Genomic DNA, 27410 nt, shown 5'->3' with positions numbered 1-27410 from the left:
GAAGTTGAAAGGAAGTTTTCAGCACAATATTTAAAAATCCTCAAACTCTTCCCATTCTTCATCTTGTTTTACCTTTTTAGCAACTGCCTCAGCAGCATCCTCAGTCAAAGCCATTCTAATTTTACGTTTCTTCTTTTGTTCCTTATGTTTTTCCCTCATAATTTTGGTAAATTCCTCCTCAGTGAGGGGAGCTTTTTTTTCTTGCTTTTGTTCCATTTCACTTTTAAATTTCTCAATCTCGTCTCTCTTCATTACTTGCACTTCATCAAGTCCAATAATTGGTTTCTTCATCTTTGAATCCATACTCTCCATCAAGTAATCCAACTGTTTATCAATACTAATTGGAGCAACACTTCCCTGATTATTCTTTCCCAATCCAGATCCTTGCTCAAATCCCATTCTTTTCAACAATTTGAGTCCAACCGATTGTTTTCCAGCTTCCTTTTCCTCCTCCTGTACAATCAAACTCTTTGAAAGAGACAATTTTGCCTTTTCCAACATTTCCTCCTTGATGTTATAATCACGAATTTGTTTCTTCAAATGATGAGCCTTTTTAAATTGTTTCTCCTCTCGAGCCGTGTTGTAGGCTTGAATCAATTCGAGAGGAACATTTCGGAAGGAGAGTTTCTTGGACGGAAAGGCTTCTGATGGATGAATATTTGGAAGCCTTTCGTGATCAACGGATTCAAGGGATTTGATAAATTGATCGTCCATGTAATCCAATTCTTCTTCATCTTCAGACTTTTCTTCTTTTTGATTTTTTGTTCTTGTTGTTGATGATAGTGTAGTATTGTTGTATTCTTCATCATCGGATGATGACGATGAAAACAAGTCATCCATTTCCACCTGATGATTTTCAGTCATTTTTTTAAAATTTATAAACCTAAAGAAATTTAACATGATTGCATTTTCATTATGCAAACAAGTTTGTTTGGTAATGATCCAACAAGAATTGGAAGTCAATTTCTTTGAATCTTGATTTCATGTTCTTGTTGTTGATGATAATTCATATCTTCATATTTAACCTTATCATTAAGGTTGAATATTATCACCACCAAATATTATTAATAAACTTGTAATTAAGCATGCACTAAAACACGTTGTGCTTTTAGTAAGGCCTTACTATTGATTTTACGTAATGTTACATCAACAACAACTGTAATATGATTCAACTGATAAAATTGTGTTATTCCTCGTTGATGAAGTGTAAATTTCACGATTCGAAGCATATTCCTTCCCAATTTCCAGAGATAACAAGATGTATCGTTCGCTATTAAGGAAGGAATAAGGACAAGTATAGAGATTTCCCTGGCTGATTTTAACGACCAATCCAATTCCGCCCCTACCGTAAAATGATTTGTGTCGATACAGTTCAAAGTACAGGCGCAAGATTTCTTACAATTTTACAGGCCTTAAATAGCACGCAACTCTCACAGAACTATTTTTCCACAACAAAAACAAACAAAAAACAACAAAACAACAAATCAACATGTCTGACTACGAAGCCCAATTCCTCCCAAAGTCTGGTTCTCTTCCATTCAAGAAATTAGCTCGTGAATTGTATGCTGAAGTTAAGGGTTGGAATAGTGATTTGCAAAAGCTCAATCCTCAAATGGTCTTCTTATTGGATTGGGATAGTGTTACCTCACTCCCAGGTGATCTCAAGTACAAGTTTGGTTCATGGGACACTGAAGATGCTCCAGCCGTCACTGGTGTTGTCAAATTCTTGATGAAGTCAAGAAGAATTGCCAGATTGTGTTCTGACATTCCAGAAGAATTTATGAAGGATCCTGATTGTAAGGAAGCTTTCCTTGGATTAACCAAGATGACTTTGAAGATTGTTCACAATCCAAACAAGGAAGCCAATGATTTTGAAGGTTATTCCTATAAGGTTAATGGAACTGAATTGGATGTCACTTTGGAATGCAATGTTCCAGTTTTGATGACTGAAGGAAATTGTGGTTATCTTCCAAGTTCTGATACTGAAGCTGAAAAGTTGATGCATTCTTTCTAAATAATATATTAGATTAAATAAAATGTTGATATTTAATAGTGTGCATTGAAAGCCAGAATATCAACCTTATTGGTACCCTCATCATCATGATAGCCATTGTAATCAGAAAATTCTTTTCGGAATAATAATTTAAAGGTATTTGGTTGGAAGGGATGAGTAGTATCACACAGAAAAGTCTATTCAATGAAAAATCAACTATTTCACATTCTGAAAGTGCAAATCTTTCAGGACTCTTGTAAATAAGGTACTTTCTGTATTCAGTCTCTATTGTGTTGCTTTCTTCTGGTGTCAACACTTCGAACCATACTACTTCATTGGTAAGTGAATAAAAAGGAGCAGTTCTAACAGGTAATTTTTGATATCTTTTGTCCGTTTTGCTAATTACTTGTTCTGGAGGTGAAGTCATTGACTTGTACCAAATGTATGTATTTGTGGAATATTCATCACCTAAAACAGGTAAATTAGTGGATGGAACTGGTTGATAGGCATCTCTATAAAAGTTAATATCCTTAGGATGGAAAGAACCAATTTTTTGAGTTCCTGGATCAACTGTAAGAAACTCAATCTTCTTGGAGAGTCTGGAATCAAATATTTCATTATTAATTATGGTATCAATATCATTTAAAGTATAAATAAAGTGTGGTTTCCAATCTGGATTTCTCTTTCTTATAATGTTAGATGTATTTTCTTTCAATCTGCTGTCTAAAACAAACGTATCAAGTGAGCGCGTAAAGGTATCTTCTTTTTCTAAATTAATCTTGGCAACAACCTTGCGAGCTCTTTCCAAAGTTTCAAAGATAATACTTGGAGGGTATTTGTGTGATTTGATGATGTTCAGATCAAGATAATCTGACTTGACATTTAGCTCACCAGAAAGTACAAGTACTGAATTTTCCTCAATTGACTGTGCTTGGTTATCTCTGTCATACGCGCCTAAAACACGTTGTGGGTATCTAGAGCGACAAGAGTTATCGAAAGCAATAAGTCTTGCCAAGCCATGCAATAAATACTCAGTAGAATTAAATGAATATCTTCGTGGATATTGCAACAATTGATTTTGAACTTTAGCAGTATCATAACCTGGAATTGAAACAGAGAAACCTCTCTTACTGTACTTGTATAATCTATATTCATAAGTTGTAGATTGTCTATCAACATCAACAAGATTAGTATGATACATTAAAGCTCTTCTTGCTCTTTCACTTGACCAAACTTGATATCCATCATACCCCATAGTAGCACAATCAATGTCAAAACCTAACAAAACTTCAGCAGGTGATTTGTAAATTCTCAAAACAACTTGAATTGGTCTGAGTTTGTAACAATAGAATGTAACAGCAAATTTAGTTCTAACAACCAGAACATCATCATTAACCGTACATTCTTCAGTTCTGATAACACCATCCTCATAAGCCCTGACCATTTCTCCGCTTAAGAAATCTTGACTATTAGTTTTTTCAGAATATTTTGTAATTAATCTAGATCTCATATTTTTCTTAATGGTTTGATAAATGTGATTGATTTTTTCTTCTGCTTGTTCTTCACTTAGAGCATACAGAAAGAGATCAATATCTGAATTTTTAAATGAGCTTGGAATATTTGCCTCTGGAATGAAAAAAGCGTCTTCTTTCTTTTCATCCACCACAGGAACAGCTGTTGTTTTAGAAATGATGGGTGTATATATTTTCTCAAGATTTCTCAAATTTGTTCTCTTATCGTCTGTTGTGTAACTAAGAAACCTGTATATAGTCGTGTCCCCCCTAAGATATCTATCCTTATCAAGCTTTGTTTGTGTTAATGACTCACCTTCCTCTGCTGATGATTCTTTTTTCAATCTTTTCCAATAACCAAAATCTGAAACATCATTCTCTTCATTATCATCCATCATTGGTTTGGAAGACTTTTTTCTTTCAGAACCATTGCGTGGTAAATTAAGACCAACGGTACTGATATTTTCGGAAGTGTCAGGTTTCAAACAACAAGCAAGAATACCACCACCTAATTTAAATATTATAAATTAAAATCGAAGAATTAATTGAACTCACCTGCAGCAATTACATTGTTCCAATCCAGACCTTTGAGTGCTCCTTGCGTGAATCTATGCCAATTCAATTTGAAAGCGCCCAAATTAGTTAAAAGTTGAGGTTTAGAAACTTGTCTGGAATATCTGGTTTTGTCAGATAAATCTAATAATTTAGGACATTCTCCAAAATCAATTCTGTACTTTTCTTGATCATTAATTTCTTCTAAATTTTGGAAGAGAGGTGATAGTAATAGATATGGATCGTTCAATAATGGTGATTCTCTTTCCTTTGCATATATTTCTCTCAATTTGTCTTCCTTTTCTTTCAATTCAATATTGTCTTGGCCAATCTTTTCAACTGGGTAACGTAATGGATCAAGATAATCATTAATAATAGAGATGACACCATAAAATTCTGCTTCTTGCTTCAATTGATGTTTCTTTTCCCTTGAGAGGTTTTTTGGGAAATGAGTAAATTTGCCACTAATCATATATGAATGAATAAGGGCGAATAACTTTGGACTTCTATCAATAAAGATGCACCCATTCTCATTCAAACAAAAATTTGGTGCTAAAATGTACTTGGAAATGAGGAAAGTTTCATGCTGTTGCAAAATGGCAAAAGGAATTGTGAAAATTTGACCAGAAACATCAATTTTAACAGACAGGTCAGTCTCTAAATCATTTCCCAAGATGAAGTTCTGGTACTTGCTAACTAATTTGAGTGATAATTCTTTGGCCACCTTCTTTGATTCATTGATGGAATCTTCAACTAGAAGGAGTCTTTGTCTAACTTGTTCAATTGGAATTTCAACCTTTTGAGGTACTATTAATGATTTAGATTCTGAATTCTGATCTTCTGTTTCAGCAAACTTGCCCAAATTCGACCCATGTAACTTGTGATACTTTTCGAGTAAGAATAGAATGTACTCTGATAACTTTTCAGTTGCAAAATAATTGGACTCTTCCAAAATGTTCTCCAACTGATTGGCATTCAATTTCTCAACACCAAGCGATTTAACTTTTCCTCCCTGTCTCAAGTGCTCTAAAACATATTCGAAATAGTCTGGATTTCTATCAGGGAATGAAATTGCAGACTTGTTTGCTTCATCTCTCTCAATGCCAATTCCAGAATCAAACATGACTTTGAACAAGTTCGGTTGTGCTGTGACATATTCACAATCATCATCTTTTGTTTCTTCTTTTTCATCGTTTTCGTCTTCATCTTGTTTTTCTTCTTCACCTTCCTTCATTTCTTCGTCATTATCCAAATTTTCTAATTTTCTTCCTCTTTCTCCCACCAAAGTTCTCATTGTTGTGTTAAAGAATTTTCCTATGGATGATCAAAATATATTAAATTCGAATAAAGATGAAGTTGATAGAACTTACCACCAACTTTCAACACAACAACTTTTTCTTGTTGCATTTGCTGGAGAGAATCAAGCCTTTCATCACGGGAAGATGATGATGATGAAACTTGTCTTTTATCATCGACCAATGCCATTACCATTGAATCAGCTCGTTTTTGTAGAGTCAATCGATGAAGCGCATCAGAAACTTGATCAATGAGTCTATCATTTTCATCCGAAACAATTTGATCAACTGAATCAGAAGCCTCCAAAATTTTTCTCTTCTTTGAATCATAATCTGCTGATGCCGACATTTTTTTTACATCAATTTTCTTTAATTTTGAGGAAATCGTACTAATCTCCCGCGTTCATCATCACAACATGTTTTTTAATCATAAAATTAAAATCACTATGAGAATCAGGCTCCTTAAACAAATTCATATACTTGTTCTTTTTCTCTCAATTCTATTATCTCAACTCTGGCCATAGAGTGCATTGACAAAATTCTTCCTTTACTGTCCGCTACCATTCACCTTTACAGTTCATCATTAAAAAATTAAAGCAAAACGATATGATGATGAGGAGAGGCGTTTTCTTCTTGTTATTGTTGTTGCTGTTGGTCGTGTTGAGTGTTGTTGTTGTTTCTGCTGTTGAGGGGAAGAAAGCTAAGGGAACTACCAAGGCTTCTATTAAGGCAACAGCAAGATTAATAAAACGATCAAAACAACAACAAAACCAACATGGTAAGAAGGTGATGCGTAAACAAGCAGTTGTTGTTAGGAATAGAAATGCTCCTCGGGTTACCTTGAATGCTAATAAGGATGGCAACCCAACAAAATCAAAGAGCGTTAAACTGAAAATTCTTAAAAAGAGAACAAGTAAGAGGAAAACGGAATCAAAGGTGGATTTGGGATTAATTGGAGATTTGTCAAAATCAACTTTTTTAACTGCAAATCAATCTAAGAGATTTATTGATGAATTGTTGAAAGATGTTAAAACTAGACCAATGAAATTACTTTATAATGCATCTAAGGATGGATTCAGAGCCAGATCTTTCCATTCAAAATGTGATAATCAAGGACCAACTGTAACAATTATTAAGGCAAGCTCAGGAGCTATCTTTGGAGGTTATACTTCAGTGAGTTGGAGTTCAGCAATGTTGGATTTCTTCCCAGATTCCAAAGCTTTCTTATTTAGTTTAATTGGACCAAAGAGAGATGAAAGATTCAAGAAATTGATTCAAGATGGACCACATTCTGCATATGTCAATTATTCAGTTTATCATAGATCTGTTGATCATCCAACTTTTGGAGGTGGACATGATATTTTCATTGCTAGAGGTACCAAGAAAAGTTTCACTAATCCATTCACTTATTCAAATTTGGGAAAGGATTACTTGACTGGATCAACTCGTGAATTTACCACTCTAGATTACGAAGTTTACTCTCTTTAATTGATCTGAAGTTCAATAAATAAGTTTTGCTTTGTGACATTAATACTATAAAAATTTGAAGAGCTATCCAAATGAAATTAGGAAATTAATTTAGTTTTAGTTTATTATTTACAAATTATTAGTTTTTAAATGATTATTTTCCAAGGGCCTTATTTAACAATTCTACAGTGTGTTTCCAAACTGTTTCTCTGATATTATCAGTATGACTCTTTGTCACACTTGCTGGCTCTCCGTATTGATTCAATAAATGGAAGCCCTTTCGTGTAGAATCTGAACTCAATGCATTATAAGTATATTCAGCATATTTCTCAGGAGATTTAGCAGCCACTACCTTGACAACTTCACATGCCCATCTCAAAACAGTTGGAAAATCACGACCCCATTGAGTAGCCACAATTCCAGGAGCTTGATGAATGAATGCAATATTTTGATTGCCTTCCTCTTTGGATAATTGATCCATGGCGAGATCATTGTAAAATCCAGCTGCATCTGCTGCATTCTTCAATGTAAAGTTATGTTTCAAATCCAAATCATCCAATTTGGTGTAAGGTGAATGAACACCAGCTGATAAAACTGTCAAGACTCTCACATCTGAATTTTTTGATGTCAATCTCAATAAATCTTGCAATTGTCTCACAAACATAACTCTTCCATAATAATGAAGTGCCAATTTTACATCAATTCCTTCCTTTGTTTCTGTTCTTCCATTCATACTTGCAATTCCCTGTGAAAGAACACAATAATCCAATCGATCATGATTTTGTTTATATTCCTCACACACTTTTTCAATATCCTTCATGAGAGAGGCATCCACTTTAATCATTTCAAACTTTCCTTCTGGATTCAATTTTTTCATTTCTTCAATAATTTCCTTTCCTGCTTCTTCACTTCTTCCCATGATTGAAACATTGAATTTTTGAGAGGCAAATTTAATTGCCAATGCTCTTCCGATACCTGATGTACCTCCAACACACAGTGCTTGTTTAGTAGCCATTTTGTTTCTTGATAAATTTGTAGAGATGATTAGCTATGAGAGAGATGTTGTTTGTTTTGTTTTTTTTTGAAATTATTTGAGAGATTTGAAAAAGTTTTTAAATTACCGAAAAGAAAAATTGGTGCGCACGCAGTTTGTAAGTGTTGAGGGAAATTAAAACGTACGAGCAGGATTGTTTTAGGATGTCAATAAGAAACATTAGAAAATAATAGACCTTGGTTCTGTACCTAGTGCCTTTCTTAAAGAAAATGAGCTGGTGCAAGTTAAGGAATCGAACACTTGTCCATTGCAAAATTTTATGAATTTGAATGAAAACGCATCAAAAGTTAGTGCACAAACATGGAAATTATTGTATTGTAGTGATAATTACAAGATATTTGGTTGACATTTCACATTTGTTAATAAGATAACAAGCATAGAAGTTCCTCATCCATTTTCAAAAAATTATCTCTACACTACACGTTCCCCATTTTTCGTAAGATTTTAAAGTTGTCATTAATTTGCTCGCTTTTTGAAACTCTTGAAGAATACATAATATTATCATCATCAAATAACAGCAACCGTTATAGCTGCTCAACTACAACAACAACAATAATAGTAACAATAATAATATCATATTTAAAATCTCCGAAGATAAAAAAAACGAATATTATAATAATAATACAATAGTATAATCAAGAACAAACGTGATCATTCAATATTTATTTATTTATCAAACTCTTATAAGAGAGAATCAACAACAACAACAATAATTTTACAAATATAATTTATTAAACTTTCGAGAAATGTCTGATCAGGCTGATGATTTTCAACAACATACAGGATATTCGGAAACTATTGTAGAAGAAGAATTGTTTCACTTTGATGATTCTGATGATTTTCAACATCATACCCACAGTTCTTCTACCTCCTCCTCCAACAATAGATCAATAGATATTGAACCACAATCTCCAATGTTAGAAGAAGTTATTATTGATAATGTAAAACAAGTCGATGAGAGTGAAGAATGTATTTTGGATGAAAGAAGACCTCAGGCGCTTCATCTGTTTTCATCTAGTCCACCTCCAGCACATAATATGAAGAGTCCTACCAATAATTCACCAACAGTGATTGATCACTCAACTCCAACAACCACTCCAACCAATGGAAGCGTTCGTTCTCCCACTCAACAATATCAATCACCTTCAAGTGCAACACCAACAAGAAACTCTCCATCTTCATCATCCTCTTCAACAATAACAACACAATCATCAAATAATACTCCAATTAACAATTTCAATAGTGGAGTTGCAATTATTGGAAGTCCATCAAAAGGAATAACAATGAATAATAATAATATCATGATGAGTCCATCCAGCAAGGAGAGTGATATTCTCAACTTGACACCAATTAATATCAAGACGCTACCATCTTCAGTTCAATCACAAGGAATCAACTCTACCAGTACTCCATCATCCATGACTCCAGTTCATGGAACTTCAACTTCGAATATTAGTGCAGCTGCCCTTCTTTCATCCTCTCCTATTATGCTCGGATCAGCCATGCACCAAATTATGGAACAACAACAGCAGCAACAACAACACCAAAGTCCATCTAACACCTCTCCTCGACTTCACATCCCAAAGAAGGAGCCACAACCACAAGGTTCTCCAACCACAGCCAATAATTCATCTGTCCAAGCTACACCTGGATCTCCACAATCAAAAAGAAAATTCTCAAACGGAACACCTGTTGGTCTTATCCCTGTTACCAATACAAGTGCAACAACAACAAACAAACCATCAGTAGCTACAGTATCAATGAGTAGCAACACTTCAACACCAACTGGAAGTGTAGCTTCCACTCCGACTACATCATCAGGATTCGCCAATTCGATCGGTTCGGCAATTTCATCCATTGCTTCTACTTTGTCTGCTTCCTTGTCTGTTAGTAGCACTGTTTCTAATACTAGTGGCACTGTTTCTAATTCATCATCAGTATCATCAAATGTGGACAAAACTGTTACTTCCCCAACAAGTGTCAGTACTAACCACCATAATTTAAGACCATTGACTGATTGTTGTGAAACCCACAAAGACCAAAAGTTGAACACTTGGTGTCATACTTGTGGAGATGAATTGATTTGTGCTATCTGTGCCATTTCAAAGCACAAGGGACATGACTGTGACCTAGTTGAAGAAGTTTATCAAAAAGAAAAACAAGAGCTTAAAAACCAAATTTTCCAAATGCAACAAAACATTTCAGAAAAAATGGAAAAATTAGCTCGTGACAAGGGAACAATATCTCACACTTATGAAGATGGCGTCAAGTCGATCAATGAAAATTTTGATATCTTGGAAAAGAGGTTGGCTCAAAAGAGAAAGGAATTGACAGAAAAGTGGAAAATTTGTTGTGAAGATGAAATTTGTGAAAAGATTTTGAACAGTGGAATGCAACAATTATCTCAAATTAAGTTTTTGACAGACGGTTTTATGGAAAATCTTTCCAAGATGGACTTGGCTGAATTTATTCAATCCAAGACCAAGAAGAGTTTACTCATTCCTGTACTTGTTCAACAATTCCAAGAAAATTTAAGAAAGATTGATAGAAGTTACTTGTCTGATACTTTGGATGTTTGTGTAAATTTTGATTCGATGAAAGAACTCATGGAATCAATAGACAAACTTGGTGCCATTGGTCCAAAGAATGCTCCTTCATCCAATGCTAATAGTAATGTATCATCCTCAAGCTGTACAAGCTCTCCATCCGTTCACAGTAGTCCAAACACTCCTGTAATACCTACCCAAGAAATCAAATGTAAAATTGAGGGTAAATTCGTTTTAGGTTTTGGTGGAAAAGGAACAGAAGACGGTCAATTTTCCAGCCCAACCGATATCGCCATAGATCCGAGTGATAATATCATAATTTGTGATAATGAGAACAATCGTGTTCAAATATTCGACAAGCAAGGAAAGTTTTTGAGAAAGTTCTCAGTCCCTAAACCATACGGTGTCACTTTTGATGCCAAGGAGGGTGTAATCCTTGTTACTAGTGATGATCATTGTGTGTATGCCTTTGATAAGTCTGGAACTGAGGTTGGAAAGTTTGGTTCAAAGGGAGCAGAGTATGGTCATTTCAGTTATCCAACTGGTATTATTGTTTCAGAGACCAAGTCTCAAATACCTGGTAAAATTATTGTATGTGACCATCATAATCACAGAATTCAAATGTTTGACAAGTATGGCTCATTCCTCAAATCTTTTGGAACTAATGGTACTAATCCAGAAATGGAAGGAGGTTATTTCTATGGACCTAACAGTTTGGATATTGACATTGATGGTAATTTGGTAATCACTGATAGATACAATTGTAGAGTCCAAGTTTTTACATTGGATGGTACCTTTGTTAGAAAATTCTCTGTCAAGAAACAAGAAAATTCTGAATGTGACCCAACTGGTATTTGTTGTTTGAAGAAAAATATTGGTCTCAATTTTGCAGCCATTTGCGATTATGCAAACAATAGAATTCAAATTTGGAACTTGAGAGAGGGTGTAATTATCAAACAATTTGGATGTTATGGTTCTGAAGATGGACAATTCGATGGACCTAATGGAGTTTCAATCACAAGTGAAGGTCATCTCGTTGTAGTAGATTATCACAATCATCGTGTACAAATATTTAAATAATTATTTATTTTTAAACCCAGTTAGTTTACTTTTTGGAAATTGTTTTATTATTGAAAAGTTTCAGGTCTTCCTTAGTACTTCCTTATAGGAATGAAACTTTTGATTGTAAGAAATAATTGCATGAAAAAATCATGATTACAAAGTATTGGTTAAAAGCATCTCATTCCAAGATTAGAACTCGCTCAACTTATTCAGCTTTAGTTTTAACAGTTTCTCCTTTCCAATTTGAAAAATTAAAAAGATTTTCCAACACCTTGCGATGTAACAGTAAAATCACACACCCTTAAATTTTCAAGGTCAACACAATTCAAAACCCTAACCAACCTCAATTTGTACAAATTTGTTAGTTCGCACTTTTGCATGTCGGTCGGTTTTTTGGTTGACGGCAGAAATTTGACAATTTTCAACCATCATCAAAAAAAAATTTCATAACTTGCAGGTTGAATCATCATGAAAGCTAATAATCAACCGGTGATGATTCCAACCTTGACATTGAAACCACCACCATCAGCACCAACTTTGACATGTGGCAGTTCGTTTCAAATTCCACACTATAGTCAGAAAAAACCATTTCATAAAGATTGCTTTTCTTTTGCTGGGGTTATTTATGCTGGATTAAATATTAATATCATTTCGACAAGTGGCAGCGATGAAATTAAAAATTCCGAAATGGTAAAACAAAGAACAAATATTGAAAATCGAGAATTTTTCGAACAGTTTCTGTTTAAGAAGAATAGAAGAGGATTATTGAGTTGTCTGACAGAATTGGAGAATGTCAAATATAAATTGACATTTGAAAGCAATCAAATAATTTCACTTATTAGAATATATGACAGAATTATAAGAAAGTATCTTGTCAGTGTTGTGGATGTTAAACACTCCGATAATATTGATACTGTTTTGTCTTCGAGTGCACATTCCTTATTAGGAATATCAAGAGAAATGCAACGAAAAATTTGTGAAAAATTTGAGAATTTTATTCGAATGAAAGAGTGGACAGAATTGTGGAATGCTATATTTACGAGTGTGAAATTGGAAACTGTGGTGGAAGAGCAAGCACCAGCAGCGGCAGCAGCAATTCCAGAAGTCGAATTCGAATGAGAAAGTTTCTCATGAAAAGACGAGTAGTATTTCACATTTTTTTAAACGATTTTCAATGAGACCGAATAAGAATTCTTCACCATCTGCATCTACTACATCTAATAAGGATGAACAATCGTTTATGAATCAGTTAAAGGTTGAGGAACCGATTGTAAAGAGAAAGAGAGGAAATTCAATGACGTTTCGATTTAAATCATTGAAGGAGGATGAAGTGAAACAATTATACGAATCTTTTCAAGTTCAGAATGAAAGTGGACGACAATATGGATTAACGAGTGAAGATTTTATGCAAATTTTCGAGCCATTACAGGCCGAGCTCATCAAACAATTGAAAATTCTATTCGACCAATATGTGGAAGATTCGGACGATTATGAAATGTTTCTCATTGACAGAATTCAAAAGAGAAATCCAAATGATTTCCCAGAGGTCTTCTCCAAACCAATTGTTACCAAATCAGCAGGAGCTCTGTTAAATGTTCACTCGACCAATCAATCGAAAACTCCCTCTCCAAACACTAGCTCTCTCACTAGAGAGCATTCCTTCCCTCCCACGATCACCACCTCCTCAGAGGAGATTTCAACCTGTGAATCCATGTCTCCAGTTAGTCCATCGAATGATCATTCTCCTATTCACGTCACTCCTCAACAAACAGAAAGATCCAAATTATTCATTCCAATTCCAAATTCCAATCATAGAAATTCATCAGAATTTGACAATGACACATGGAGTGAACCAATGGCCTCTCCTAGAAAACTTAAAGCTCTCTTTTCAGTGGAAGAAAAGAAGAAGAAAAAGAAGGAAAAGGCAAAGACTGAGAGAAAGGTACAAAGCATTCAAGAACAAATGAACAAGTACAATAAGATTATCTCATCTCTCTATAAGGATCTTATTGAAAGAGATTTGGAAATTCAACAATTGAAACAACAAGTTGCTCAATTTGAAGATAATTTATCAACAACGGAGGATGAACACACTGAAACGGAGGAATTGGAAAGTTTTGATGAGCTTTAAATTTTTTTTTGTGAAATTAATTTTTTAAAATAATGTAAAATAATATACAATTGTAATAGTAAAGTCGGTTACCAAATTAAGAACTAATTGTAAATAAAAAATTCAATTAGAATATTAACTGTGGAAAACATTTCATTGTTTATAAATGAATTTACCGAACCACAACCACAAAAGTTGTATTTCTGACTATAGGAGAAGATACTCTGTATTTTACTTAAGAAAATTGAGTATTAATGCTTCAAACTGATTATTTGAAATTAATTAAATCCGTAAGGGATTAAAACTAGTAACAGTTTTTAGGGAGTTGTTTCTTGCTGCAGTTTTTGATTTAACAATAAAAAATTCTAACCACAATAAAAAAGAACAAAAATTAATTAACAAGATTTACTGTTTTGAAAACACATTCGGCAAAGTGAAACTTTTGGTTTCATTAATACTGTTTCATATGATGGAAAACTTTATTTACACATTAATTATTAACCGAGGAGACCGGCGTGTCACCAACTCATGACGGACTACATCACTATGCTATCTGAGATTCAGTAATCTGTTTTGCTTAAAGTTTTTAATGTACAATTTTACTATTGATTATTCATCGTCACCTCCACCCTGAACTTCTGCTTCTGGTTCAGCTTCGGCTTGTTCATCTTCTTGGTTGTCAAGACCTTGAATATTGTCATCTTCTGGTTGCATTACATCTCCTTCCTCTTCATCGAGAGCTGCCTTCTCTTCCTGCTCTTCTTCCTGTTGTTCTTCTGCTTCTTCATTGGCTTCTTCTTGGTTTTCTTCTTCCTTTTCAAGCTCATCAAGTTGTTCTTCAGCTTCTTCGAGAGCCTGCTCAACCTTTTCAATATCTTCCTGTAACTTTTCCAAATCTTCTTCTACCTTTTCAGATGATTCTTCTTCATTTTCTTCCATATTTTCTTCCTCCTTGTTTTCTACTTCTTCAGCTTCCTCTTCTACTTCCTCATTTGCCTCTTCTTCCTTATTTTCTTCCTCCTTATTGTCTACTTCTTCGGCTTCCTCTTCACTTTCCTCCTTATCTTCTTCTTCCTTGTTTTCAATTTCTTCAGCTTCCTCTTCAATTTCTGCCTTTTCCTCAATTTTTGGAGGTGAATTCGATCCACATTCACTTGTTTCTTCTTGTTTTTTCTCCGATGTAGTTTCCTCTTCAGCTTGCACTTCTTTTGCCTGTTCCTCTACCTTAGCTGGTTTATGTTTTCCTGATTTACTCGATTTTGATGAGGTTGTTGATTTGTTATCATCATGATCTTTTTGTTCCTTTGGTGGCTCCTTCTTGAATGATTCCTTCTTAGTACTTCTGTGAGTCTTTGGTTCATCCTCAACTTTTTCCTTTTCGGCAACATTAGAGGTCGAAGAACAAGCACTTCCCATTTTCTCTAGTGTATATGATTATTATAGGGTTTGATTATTATACAAAATCGTATTGCAAATTCCTAGCTTGATTAAGGCAGGATCGGGTGCGTCTATTTTTTTTTTTGAATTTTAGTGATAACAATCCTATGATGCGTTTGCTGAAACTTTACGGTGAACGTGTTGTTACGAGGGAAAACATTAATCGGTTGGTGGTGATGTACTTGGATAAACATGTGGGCGGTATTAAAGAAAATTGTACTTGGTTTTGGCGGCAAATTTTAAAGCAGCAAAGAAGTTACCTTTGATTTGTTGTTAGAGAATGGTTGAATGGTATTGAAAAGATTTAAATAGTGAATTATTATTCCAAAGTTGTTTTTAATGTTATTTATGGACAATTGTGTTTGTTGCCTCACAACATTACCGTTAAATATTTTAATAAAAAAATAAAAAATACAAAACCTTCTTCATCACCAACTTGGATAGGAAGAAGGCTTCCGAATAAAGTTGATAAAGAAAAACTTTTTTAATTTGATCAATTTAATTTACAAATATCCACACGATGGAGCATTGACACAATATGAAGGTAATTTCCAAACAGATGGATCTGGCTTTTTCACTTCAAAATCTTTGAAATATTGAATAGAAAATCCATCAACAGTTCTAAACCAAAAAGCAGCAGGTGTTTGATAGCCACTAACTTGATCTTTTGGATAGAAACCATATCCGAAAGGTTCTGCAGGATCATTCTGATCAGTATCCAAAACCCACCAATCCACTGGCTTACCAAAAAGTGCAGCACTTGAATTGTAGAACATGTTGTTCAAAAAGGTTGGTTCTGGAGGATGGAAAACTTGTTCACCAAACACACAACATTTTGGAAATGGAGATGGATCCAAACTAATGAGATAACTTGTCAAATTAACATTAAGGAAATTACATCTGAATTGATTGATCTTGTCTGTGAGTGGACCAAAGATTGGAACACAATAATCATCATAAACTTCTAACATGGCTTTTTGAGACCAATCATAATAGGTAGTTCCAGTACCAAGCATGTATTTCACATTCTTTGGTGGAAGAGGATGCCAATCAAGTGGAATACTAGAATTGTCATTGGTAGAGGCAACAATTCTCCATTTCATGGTAAAGTGTGGAGCAAGAAGTGGACGTTGAGGTTCTTTGATACTTTGTTTCGAATACTTTAATTTACCACCACTAATAATGGAACAAATGCAAAGATTACCAACAAGGAACACAACACAAAGGCATTGCCGAGAATCGATCTTGACATTTTTTTAAGAGATAAGAAAAAACAACACAAGAATCACGACGAAGTGTTTGAGGAGTTACTCCGCAGGAGATTTAATTTAAAGCTCCTTGTAAACAATATTACAGCGCAAGATAATTCTGGAATTTTCTACATCCATACTATTTATTGATTTGTTGTGTTCGACTAGTTTTCACATTTCAATAAATTTCTAGAGATCAAATTTCCCGCCAATTTACAAAAGAAAAAAATGCATCGATTTGAATCTCACAAGAACATCTCTTCTACATCATTGGGAAGTGTGATCAGTCTTTTAATTATTTTAATTTTTATTTCTGGTAATGTTTACTCTTTGCAGTGGCTGAATCCTTTCTTTCAGCAATGTTCAGGAGTTTCTTCGAAAATGTCGGGTTCAATTGATGATATTTATATTGAAAGTTGGATTCCTGATGGATTTTCATGTGAAGATGTACTTTATACGGAGAAGGTCAAGTGGGATGGTGAACGAATTAATATTGTTTCGAATGAAAATATTTGCAAAAAGATTAGGAATTTGGAGGTCAAGTGGAATAGAACTTGTATAGATGTATTATGTGGTGGATTACCAGAAAATTCCATGCACAATTTGATGAAACATTCGGATAGTTCAGTTGAGGAATGGATCAATGCATGTCAATATTGTGGAAATAACAGTGTTGTGTTTAGAGATTTGGTGAGGAGAAGGGAATGTAAAGCAAACAATGAGATTGTACAACAGGCCATTACCAATTTTCCAACTTCAATGCTATTTTGTGGAACATTCGAATATGGAATTCCATTCCTGTTCAATAATTCAAAATCTAAAACAAGTGAACTGTCCAAAAATGAATTTTCCTACTATTGCACTTGTTTATCAAATGGATACTACCAACCAAAATGTTTACCTTATAATAGTGACAAAATAATTCACATTGCCATTCGTGCATTGTTGGAATCTATTATTGTTGGAGAGTTTTTTATTGGATTATTTATTGTGTTTATTCCAAAACTGGTCCATTCAATCAGAACAAAGTCATTCTTTCACATGCTCACCATTTCTTACACAATGCTCAAATTATTGATAGAGGCAATATTTTACATGTTTGCTGTTGTGTTAGATCCAGAAGACGGTATTGCCTTAATTGTACCAACTATTATTGATTGTTTGAATATTATATTATTGTTGGCACTCTTCTCATGGTTGGGAGGTTGGATGAGGAAGGTTTTGGTTTTTTTCAATAAGAAGAATTTAATTTACAGCTTGTTGATTTATGGAATTCCATTTCTAATGTCATTTTTTGGAGTTGCAGTTCCAATAACTATGCTTCTTGTTTTGCCAAAGGAACGTGTCTTGACCAAAGTTTACTTTTTGAATGGATTTTCACTTGCTCTATTAGGTAAGTTATGAAATGGTTCGCAATCTATTTACAATTTGAATAGTATTCGTAATTTTTGGAATAATTATTGGAAGAGCACTGAAGAAAGTTTCAGATGTGAGCATTTGGAAAAGTCAGGTATGTTTCTTCATTAACCTTTTCTAAATTATATTCGAAATCTTTCAGTTTGCCAAATATCTTGTATTTATCACTCTAGTTTACATTGCATTCTGCATTTCTATTGCCCTAAGTCTTGGCATTTCCAATGAAAGTGCTCTGAAACAAACCCTCGACATATTATCAAGCTTAATTCTCCTTCTCGTTACAGCCAGTTTACTCAACATTGAATTCGAAATGGATGAATTGAAATCTTGCTATTCCTGTTGTTTCAAATCCAAACAAAATTTTTCCTCCAATCATTCACCACTTCTTCTTCATCATCATCCAGAACAATCTAGCACTAATTACTATTCTGAAGTTATTGGAAATTGAAACAATGAGCCAAACAGTAGTAGAAATGAAATCTCTGCTCGTACGTTTTAATTTTCCTCAGCACATCCAAGCTGCGTGCGCATCAATTTATCTTTTTCAAAAGCAATTTATTCCGAGTGGTCATCCCAGGGGCTTCCCAGGTAAATCATCTCCAGCACACTTCTAGGCACTGTGCTAGGAATCTGTGCTGGGATTGATCTGGGCACAGTTCTGAGAGGTGTGCTGAGAAGTCTTCTGAGCACTGTTCTGGGGGGTGTGCTAGTATGTGTGCTCAGATTGCTCACTTTACATTGTTCTCAGAAGACTTGATTTGACTTGTAGTTGAAGAAAAATGTTTATTGAAAATAGTTGTGGTCAACCTAAATAAATTGGAAGTAATCAACAAAAAAATGGCACCACATCACAGCCGTAATATAAGCTTAATCATCATTGATTCAGTGCTAACGAAAAGGCCAAGAAGAAACAGTTGATTTGAAGCACCATGAGTTCTGTCAGCCTTCTTCAAGATCATCCTCTTCGGGTCAGTTAAGGGCTCTTCAATAATGTATTCTTGTTAGTTTTGAATTAATAACAATAAAAGAAAAGTGACTTACAACTAATGAATCAACTCAATACCCTTCTCTTTGTGACAGTTGAAAATTTCAGATATTTAACAAAAAAATATGTTAATCATCAATAAATAAATCGGTTTAAACTTACATTTGTTAATGACTGCTGTTGCTGGTTTGATTGTGCGGACTAGGTTTTTAGTTAAATAAAAGTTGAAATGATAAAAAAACTTACGTTGATCAATTGTTTTAGTTTAAATTGGATTTAGGCTTGTTTTTGAGTTTCACTGAATAACTCAATTAATTCTGTTCAAATTGTTAATTATTTACTATAAACTACTTACTTTCTTCATTAACTGCCATGGTTCAGGATCAGATGATTTGGTTTAGGCATTTTTTTTTAATTGAAATTAATGTTAATAAAAATTAATTTCAATTAAAAAATAATAAAAATAGCAATTAATAAAAATAGATTATTTATAAATATGGTGAGTGGTATAACTTTCTGTTCATTTTGCTGACGAAAGAAGGAACTACAGTGTTGAACAACCATGATTGCTCACTTTCCAATAATTTATCATGATGTCAATTATGTGCTGAGCATACTTTCAAAGCTTCTATGCTGGAAAGAGTGCTCAGAACATATCGTTTCGGTTATCAACTGGAACCTTCAAAATACATTCAAACAAGAGAAGTACCATCCAATACGCAGAGGTTGAAGAGAGAAGATTTCCTGATGAGAGATGACTCAGATTAACAATGGTGGAGGGTCAAATTGTGCTGGGACCAGTGGTGTTTATCAATTTTTTTGTACTTATGCCTCAAAGTCTTCCCGGATGAACGCAGCGAATAAAAACTTCTTGCAAATCTCTCAAATAATTTCAAAAAAAAACAAAACAACAATCATCTCTACAAATTTATCAGAAACAAAAATGGCTACTAAACAAGCACTGTGTGTTGGAGGTACATCAGGTATCGGAAGAGCATTGGCAATTAAATTTGCCTCTCAAAAATTCAATGTTTCAATTATGGGAAGAAGTGAAGAAGCAGGAAAGGAAATTATTGAAGAAATGAAAAAATTGAATCCAGAAGGAAAGTTTGAAATGATCAAAGTGGATGCCTCTCTCATGAAGGATATTGAAAAAGTGTGTGAGGAATATAAACAAAATCATGATCGATTGGATTATTGTGTTCTCTCACAGGGAATTGCAAGTATGAATGGAAGAACAGAAACAAAGGAAGGAATTGATGTTAAATTGGCACTTCATTATTATGGAAGAGTTATGTTTGTGAGACAATTGCAAGATTTATTGAGATTGACATCAAAGAATTCAGATGTGAGAGTCTTGACTGTTTTATCAGCTGGTGTTCATTCACCTTACACTAAATTGGATGATTTGGATTTGAAACACAATTTTACATTGAAGAATGCAGCAGATGCAGCTGGATTTTACAATGATCTAGCCATGGATCAATTATCCAAAGAGGAAGGCAATCAAAATATTGCATTCATTCATCAAGCTCCTGGATTCATTGCCACACAATGGGGACGTGAAATGCCAGCTGTCGTGAGATGGACCACACGTTTCTTCCAAAACTTTGCCAGATCTCCAGAACAATGTGCCGACAATATTTACAAGGGATTAAGTTCAGAATCGACACGGAAGGGTTTCCATTTATTGGATGAACATGGAGAGCCAGCAAAAGTGACAAAGAGTCATAGCGATAGTATCAGAGAAACAGTTTGGAAACACACTGTGGAATTGTTAAATAAGGCCCTTGGAAAATAGTCATTTAAAAACTAATAATTTGTAAATAATAATTAAAACTAAATTAATGTATAGACTTTCCTTTAGTTTTAGTTTATTATTCCTCGATCGTTAAATATGTAACCAATTTCACCATCCTGAGCCATATACGACTTGAATCCAAAAGATTAAATGAATTTTACAGTTGTGAAAATCAAAGTTCATTGTCGTTGTAAAAAACAAGAAAAAAATGCCTCCAATTCAACTCTTCGGACCCACGTGCGTTTTTGTTTCATCAAATGATGAAATTTTTATCGCTGATTGCAACAATCATCGAATTAGAAAATTAAATAATCAGAAAATCATGACAGTAGCAGGGAATGGTGAATTGGGGTTTTCGAGTGATGGTGGATTGGCAATTAATGCTAAATTAAATTATCCAAATGGTGTGTTTGTTGTAAAGGAGGAAGTATATATTGCAGATTATCATAATCATCGAATTAGAAAGGTTTCGAATAATGGAATAATTGAAACGATTGCTGGAAATGGAGAAGGTGGATTTGAAGGAGATAATGGTCCAGCTATTAATGCCAAATTAAATTATCCAACGAGTGTGTTTGTTTCAGAAAATGGAGAAGTTTATATTTCGGATTATCTGAATAATCGAGTTAGAAAGGTTTTACAAAACGGAAATATTGTAACAATAGCAGGAAATGGAAAATTAGGATGTTCAGGAGATGGTGGTTTGGCAATTAATGCCGAGCTCAACTGTCCAATGAATGTATTTGTATTCAACGAAGAGGTATATATTACGGATTCAGCAAATCATCGTATTAGAAAGGTTTCGAAAAGTGGAATAATTGAAACGATAGCTGGAAATGGAAACGAAGGATTCAGTGGAGATGACGGATTGGCCACTCAGGCTCAACTCAATTGTCCAATGAGCACATTTGTAAACTCTAATGGAGAAATTTATATTACAGATTCTAATAATTTTAGAATTAGAAAGGTTCTAAAAGTGGAATAATTAAAACAATAGCAGGAAATGGAAATGATGGATTTGAAGGAGATGGTAGCTCAGCAACAAATGCCCAACTCAATTATCCAATGCATGTTTTTGTTTCTTCCAACGATGAAATGTATATATCCGATAGTGGCAATAATGCTATTCGAAAGGTATCAAGGAATGGAATTATTGAAACAATAGCAGGAGAAGGGCCTTATTCACAAGGATACAGTGGCGATGTTTCGTTTTGAAACTCTGTTTCTAACATTCCAATCAAAATGACCAACTCCGAAATCACAGGTGACTTGTAACCATTCTCCTTCTTTGTAACCTTCAATTTCAACTCTGATTGAATATCTCAGCGCTTTTAATTTTCAACCTCAAAAAAAAATGAAAGACATTACTATGGTACGTTTCGCGAATTTGATTTTTTTCCCGCCAACACTTTGGATGCTCCATTTACCCACTTTCATGAACCAAAAAATTACGTGGCGATTGGTTCATCATCATCACGAATATTATTTATATTTATTAATTATGTTATTATGAAATTTGCATGTTCGGTTTATTATGTGATCTATCATGTCGTTATCTTACATGTTGTTTTTTTTTAAATATTTCCAAAATAGGCGTATGTGCTGTGGGCACTTTGTTTCTTTGGTTTATTTGGTATTCATCGATTTTATTTGAATTCGTGGACGATGGGTATTGTTTACTTGTTCACATTTGGATTGTGTGGAGTGGGACAGATATTTGACGTTTTGTTGATTCCTGGATTGGTTGCCCAGGAGAATGGAACTAGCTCAAATAATAATAATAATGGATTAGTGTTTGGTTTTGGAAATAATATGTTTGCTGGTGGCAATTATGTTAACTTTAACAATGCTCAGCCTTATCAAGTCTCGAATGGAAATGCTGGCTATTCTCAATATTATGTGAATGATGGACAACAGCAACCTCAATCATATGTTCCACCTCAACAACAAGAGCAACAAGAGGGTGCTGAATCGAATGAATATGTACCACCTCAGCGAAATTCTGGATTTACAATGTACATTAATGGTCAACCTGTTGATTTGTCGAATGGAGGAACTATTTATATGGATGGCTCAGGAGAAGCTCAATACTACGCCAATGATGATGATGATAACGATGATCAGCATTTCAATAGTGTTTTTGATAACATGAGAAGAGCTGAGGAGAATAGAAGATTACATGATAGCATCCGTAGAACGAACGAATCAATTAACAGAAGTAACGAAATACATAGAGAAAATATTAGACGAATGAATGAAAATATCCATAGAACCAATGAGCAAAATCGCAGAACCAACGAGAATAACATGAGAATGCATCATCAAAACATGAACAGAATGCACGACAATATGAGAATGCATCAAAATATTCATAGCCAGAACATGCAAAGAATGCATCAACAAAATACTATGAATAATATCAATAGAATGAATACTTTCAGAAGATAAACCTATCCTTTTTACAAGTAGAAAGATTGTACTATTAGCAAGTTGAATAAATTAGCCCATCCTAAAATACCTAATGAGTTTATGGAAAAATTCAATTTAGCAAAACCAAACATGGAAATATTCCATCTAAACCATTATTGTAAATGAATAAAATGTTTGAGGATTTGCCTCCACATCAAAATACTAGCTTAAAAAATGTCAACTGGCCAAATATCATCCAAACCAACCTCATTCTCAAAGGAGGAAGTCAGAAAGCAACCAGAACAATCACCACCAGGTCTTGAGCATGTCATGCTCACTGCTCCACAATACGACGATCCAGACTATTACAAAGGATCTAACAAGTTACGTGACAAGGTTGCTCTCATTACTGGAGGTGATTCAGGAATTGGACGTTCAGTTTCAATCCTCTTTGCCAGAGAAGGAGCCAATGTGGCAATTGTCTACTTGAAGGAAGAGGAGAAGGATGCTCAAGAAACAAAACAACTCATTGAAAAGGAAGGAAGAAAATGTCTTCTTATTCCAGGAGATGTTAGAACTTCTGATTTTTGTAATCAGGCAGTTGAAAAGACAGTTAAGGAATTCTCCAAACTCGACATTCTCGTCAATAATGCAGCTACTCAGACTGTTCAACAAGATTTGACAGATATCAGTGATGAACAACTGGAAAATACCTTCAAAACAAATATCTTTTCCTATTTCTACATGGCAAGAGCTGCACTCAAGTATCTTCCAGATCAAACCGGTAGAATCATCAATACTACCAGTGTAACTTCCTACAGAGGCAAGGATGTCTTATTGGATTACTCTTCCACTAAGGGAGCAATCACTACCTTCACTCGATCATTGGCAAGTAATTTGGCTTCAAGAGGTATTCTTGTCAATAGTGTTGCTCCTGGTCCAATCTGGACTCCACTTATTCCAAGTACATTCCCTGAGGATAAGATGAAGGAATTTGGTAAATCTACTCCTTTGGGTCGAGCTGGTCAACCATTTGAATGCGCCACAGCTTATGTCTACTTGGCAAGTAAGGATTCTTCATACGTAACTGGTCAAACCATTCATGTTAATGGTGGTGATGTTGTTGAATAAATACCGTTTTGAAAAATATTATTTGTTGATGATTTTCCTAATATTAAAATAATATTACAGTCACGTCTCGAATAATGCGGTTTTTTATTATTCCGGAGGTCGATTTTCAAAAAAAAATTGCAACAACAACAAAAATAATTCGGAGTGTTATTCTTCAGCATGCTTCTTCTAAAGCACTTCATCATCTTCACTACCGTCCTTTGCAAGGCCTAATCCTGTTTGAACCCACTCACAATTGTTCTATCTTCTACTGAAGTTAATGCCATTGATGTCCAGTTAATTAGTTGCTGTGTTGAGACTTTAATGTCCTTCTTCTTATTGTTGATGATAATTTCTGCTTGCTCATCATACCATTCGGCTTGCAAATCTCTTAGCTTACATTGGATGTTGAATGACAAGTCACATTTACATTAGCTCTGATGCATTCTTTGGTAAGGGCATCTTCACTTTCACTTTCAATAAGTCTTGGGCATCTTTATGGCTGTCAAGATTATCAAAAGTTAGGATTTATGCATAAAACATATCAATTCATTACAAAATGGATGCAAATAATTTGGAGTGTTTTAAAAATCGACTGACTCCGCATTATTCGAGACGTGACTGTAGGTAATATAATATTATAATTATGACAATTAATAATAATAAATTGTGTATTTTTAACTAGTCCAATAATAATACAAAGGAATATGTGAATCTGGTCCAAAGGCACTTCCAAATTTGAATAAGTAAACGAAAATAGGAATTGTAAAACCAAATATTGATCCAGTGATGACTTGTATCCATGTGTGTTGATTATCTAAAATTCTTGAAAATAGTCCAATCCAAATCGCAGCTCCCATAATTAATAATACTATACATGGAAATATGAACCATCCTCTTCTTGGAGCACTTATTGCTCTACTAATTGTTTTTCCAATTCTACTATAGGACGAAAGCTGATTAAGAAATTAAAGAGGAATGAAATGAAACAACTACTTACTGCCTTGAGTTTTGCAAATAAATACAAGATTACAAACATCCAAACAGAAAACAAGTTGGATGCATGACCACTTGGGAATCCAGGTGTATTGTTCACTTGCATCTTGGTGAACCTACTTGGATCGGAACAAATCTCTTGGGGAAGAAAGTAAATAATATTATTATAGGGTTGTGCTCTTTTCAGGGCCACTTGTACAATCTTCTCTGGTATGGGATTACAAGTCTCCAGAAAGTTTGGCCTGTGAGCCGGATAGAAAAACCAAAAGAACATCATGAACAGCATGTTAAAAGCAAGGGATTGCAAGGTTCCTAGAGCAACATGATGAAAGTCGTGAAGATTTCTCACAAAAATCAGCTGAAATAGAATAATAACAACAGCTGGCACCACAAAGATGAATAGTGTAACAATGAGGTTAAAGCTGATGGTTTGTGTTCCAGTATTGGGATATTGAATTGAAGGATCATCCAATCTAAAGTAGAGAGTGTAAGGAAAATCAACATTGAACAAGATTGCTGCCAATATGCCTATCAGTACAATTCCCAACCACTCCAAAAAGTAGTCAACAACAATCTCATAGCTTGTCTTTTTGAGTGAGTCTTTATAACTCAGCTGGAATCGAGCATTCTCAGAAATGATGGGAGGGGTGAAGAAATTAATTCTAGTCTTTCCAATAAATAGAAATTTACACCCATTAACTCCTTCATCCACACTTGAAGTACTAGTATTATTATTCATTTTCTTTTTAATTTACTTTGTGATGATGACAAATTAATTAAATTCCAAAAGCTTCCTCTTCTCAATCCAGTAATTTTCCATATTTCACTTTAAAAAAATTAACAAGATATTCTTGCACTCATAACAATAACAAAAGACATTCAATTCTTGTCCTCTTCTCTTGTTGGTTTAAGCCACTGCAGCCGCCGACTCTTATCACTGTTGGGCCATTTTTTTAATTCAAATCTGCCCTTCTATTTTCCCGCCTTTTCTAACTGTAGGTTTTGCACTAGAAATGAACTTTAAAAAAATAGCGCAAGTCGCCACTTAAAAATCTTATTTTATGATGAAGGTGAATTAGAAAATATTAGTTGGCTAAATTGCGATTATTGTCGGTATTTGTTGAGGAGAATAATTGGCCACCACTACTCTGTTGATTTTCAAAGTCAAAAAAAAGCAAAGCTTTCAACGAGTGCATTCCACACCTTGGTTTTAATTTATTTTGAAATATTGAAGAAGGAAAGGATTCTCAAAATTGGATATTATTAAAAAGATTTAACAAAGAGGATTCTCACAACATTAATTCAATCAAAAACAAATAGCAACATCATGTCTTCAAACACCTCATCATCCGATAGTCCACTTTCTATTGAAGAACAACAGAATCAAGTTTTTGAACTTTTCCATGTTGCCACCATTTGTAAGAATGTTATCACAGATGCTGAAAGACTCATGGTTAGAAATTATCGTCAACGTCCTCTAACTGCATCACAACAATCCCTATTAGTGGAAACTTGTGCAATGAGAATGTTATATGGACAAGAGGGTTTGCCATGTGTTAATGAAAATAGTAGGAAACATTTTACAGAAAAAGCAACAAATCAAGATTTATATCATCGTAAGAAATATGTAAATGATGATGAATATTCATTCCAACAACGTACTAGTATGAACAAATCTAATTGGCAATTGAACGATGAATTTATTAGAAATGAAAATACTAGGTCGAAAATCTTCAATGAAATTAATGAGTGTCACAATAATAGTGCCGAATATAAGCAAAAATATAACGAGTATGATAAGCTGATTAGTAATGATTGGATGGAAAAGGGAAGCTTCTCTAGAGTATTCCCAGATGTTGTGAAAAATCTCTCTTCATCAAATGATTCAATTTCAATTCTCTCCAATTTGAAGAAAAAGCTAATGTCCAACTATAATAAGAATAGAATTGATTCGATAGTAGATGAACATTATCCTAAGGAAAAGAAGGAATTAATTGAATGCATTCAGAATAATATTTCCAGTCATCAATCTTTCAATTATCCAAACTTTTTAGAATTGTGTAAAATTCAAGTCAATCAATTTTACTTTAAAGCACTGACACAATCATGCTCAACTCAATTCAAAGGATGTATGGAAAGAAATGGAGATACTGTGCAGTCAGTTTCAATGCTTCAATCTATGGATTGTTCTTCTCAACAAGTGACACCTGAGGAAATTTCTTGTAAGAATGACTTTTTGAAATATTTCGGAGAGTTTGTGAGTGAAAATATCAAACTTCCAGAAACTCAAACACTTGTAAATAATGGATCAACAGATTTGTAAATACTATTAAACAAATCTTTGTAACAATGATTGTAATACTATCTCTACTTTGCAATACAGAGGCGGGCCTGCAATTTTGTAGTCTTTGTAATG

General features: G+C 34.2%; 13 protein-coding genes across 13 annotated transcripts in view; 9 read left to right on the top strand and 4 right to left on the bottom strand.

The window, feature by feature from the left end:
- Nucleotides 1-30: 30 nt before the first annotated feature.
- NAEGRDRAFT_52741 (uncharacterized protein) lies at nt 31-5700 on the bottom strand (the record flags this gene model as incomplete). Its single annotated transcript, XM_002671661.1, has 4 exons — nt 31-883; nt 2263-4012; nt 4090-5370; nt 5427-5700. The coding sequence occupies 4 exons, from the start codon at nt 5698-5700 to the stop codon at nt 31-33; spliced, it is 4158 nt and encodes a 1385-aa protein (XP_002671707.1).
- Nucleotides 5701-5957: 257 nt separating this feature from the next.
- NAEGRDRAFT_73274 (uncharacterized protein) lies at nt 5958-6839 on the top strand (the record flags this gene model as incomplete). The annotated part of the gene is made up of 1 exon (XM_002671725.1): nt 5958-6839. The coding sequence occupies one exon, from the start codon at nt 5958-5960 to the stop codon at nt 6837-6839; it is 882 nt and encodes a 293-aa protein (XP_002671771.1).
- Nucleotides 6840-6972: 133 nt separating this feature from the next.
- Nucleotides 6973-7833, bottom strand: NAEGRDRAFT_73273 (FabG domain-containing protein; the record flags this gene model as incomplete). The annotated part of the gene is made up of 1 exon (XM_002671660.1): nt 6973-7833. One exon carries the CDS (start codon nt 7831-7833, stop codon nt 6973-6975), a length of 861 nt encoding a protein of 286 aa, XP_002671706.1.
- Nucleotides 7834-8618: 785 nt separating this feature from the next.
- On the top strand, nt 8619-11498 carry AM26 (uncharacterized protein; the record flags this gene model as incomplete). The annotated part of the gene is made up of 1 exon (XM_002671724.1): nt 8619-11498. One exon carries the CDS (start codon nt 8619-8621, stop codon nt 11496-11498), a length of 2880 nt encoding a protein of 959 aa, XP_002671770.1.
- Nucleotides 11499-11956: 458 nt separating this feature from the next.
- Nucleotides 11957-13727, top strand: NAEGRDRAFT_59386 (uncharacterized protein). The gene has a single exon (XM_002671723.1). The coding sequence runs from the start codon at nt 12655-12657 to the stop codon at nt 13609-13611; it is 957 nt and encodes a 318-aa protein (XP_002671769.1). The 5' UTR covers nt 11957-12654; the 3' UTR covers nt 13612-13727.
- A 472-nt stretch (nt 13728-14199) lies between these two features.
- NAEGRDRAFT_52736 (uncharacterized protein) lies at nt 14200-15006 on the bottom strand (the record flags this gene model as incomplete). Its single annotated transcript, XM_002671659.1, has 1 exon — nt 14200-15006. One exon carries the CDS (start codon nt 15004-15006, stop codon nt 14200-14202), a length of 807 nt encoding a protein of 268 aa, XP_002671705.1.
- Nucleotides 15007-15530: 524 nt separating this feature from the next.
- On the bottom strand, nt 15531-16130 carry NAEGRDRAFT_73269 (uncharacterized protein; the record flags this gene model as incomplete). The annotated part of the gene is made up of 1 exon (XM_002671658.1): nt 15531-16130. One exon carries the CDS (start codon nt 16128-16130, stop codon nt 15531-15533), a length of 600 nt encoding a protein of 199 aa, XP_002671704.1.
- A 375-nt stretch (nt 16131-16505) lies between these two features.
- NAEGRDRAFT_73268 (uncharacterized protein) lies at nt 16506-18141 on the top strand (the record flags this gene model as incomplete). The annotated part of the gene is made up of 3 exons (XM_002671722.1): nt 16506-17670; nt 17714-17787; nt 17836-18141. 3 exons carry the CDS (start codon nt 16506-16508, stop codon nt 18139-18141), a joined length of 1545 nt encoding a protein of 514 aa, XP_002671768.1.
- Nucleotides 18142-19621: 1480 nt separating this feature from the next.
- Nucleotides 19622-20479, top strand: NAEGRDRAFT_73267 (FabG domain-containing protein; the record flags this gene model as incomplete). Its single annotated transcript, XM_002671721.1, has 1 exon — nt 19622-20479. The coding sequence occupies one exon, from the start codon at nt 19622-19624 to the stop codon at nt 20477-20479; it is 858 nt and encodes a 285-aa protein (XP_002671767.1).
- A 208-nt stretch (nt 20480-20687) lies between these two features.
- Nucleotides 20688-21464, top strand: NAEGRDRAFT_73266 (uncharacterized protein; the record flags this gene model as incomplete). Its single annotated transcript, XM_002671720.1, has 1 exon — nt 20688-21464. One exon carries the CDS (start codon nt 20688-20690, stop codon nt 21462-21464), a length of 777 nt encoding a protein of 258 aa, XP_002671766.1.
- Nucleotides 21465-22144: 680 nt separating this feature from the next.
- NAEGRDRAFT_73265 (uncharacterized protein) lies at nt 22145-22927 on the top strand (the record flags this gene model as incomplete). Its single annotated transcript, XM_002671719.1, has 1 exon — nt 22145-22927. One exon carries the CDS (start codon nt 22145-22147, stop codon nt 22925-22927), a length of 783 nt encoding a protein of 260 aa, XP_002671765.1.
- Nucleotides 22928-23122: 195 nt separating this feature from the next.
- NAEGRDRAFT_52733 (uncharacterized protein) lies at nt 23123-24019 on the top strand (the record flags this gene model as incomplete). The annotated part of the gene is made up of 1 exon (XM_002671718.1): nt 23123-24019. The coding sequence occupies one exon, from the start codon at nt 23123-23125 to the stop codon at nt 24017-24019; it is 897 nt and encodes a 298-aa protein (XP_002671764.1).
- A 2294-nt stretch (nt 24020-26313) lies between these two features.
- Nucleotides 26314-27410, top strand: part of NAEGRDRAFT_59385 (ankyrin repeat and BTB domain-containing protein) — a 10793-nt gene continuing 9696 nt past the window's right edge. Inside the window, exon 1 of the mRNA XM_002671717.1 lies at nt 26314-27216. Within this exon, the coding sequence (XP_002671763.1) occupies nt 26322-27216 (895 nt within the window). The 5' untranslated portion in view covers nt 26314-26321. The remainder of the gene's footprint in view (nt 27217-27410) is intronic.

This window comes from Naegleria gruberi (assembly GCF_000004985.1).
Source record: "Naegleria gruberi genomic scaffold NAEGRscaffold_59, whole genome shotgun sequence".
NCBI lineage: Eukaryota > Heterolobosea > Eutetramitea > Acrasida > Naegleriidae > Naegleria > Naegleria gruberi.
This window is presented reverse-complemented; position numbering and strand designations above follow the sequence as displayed.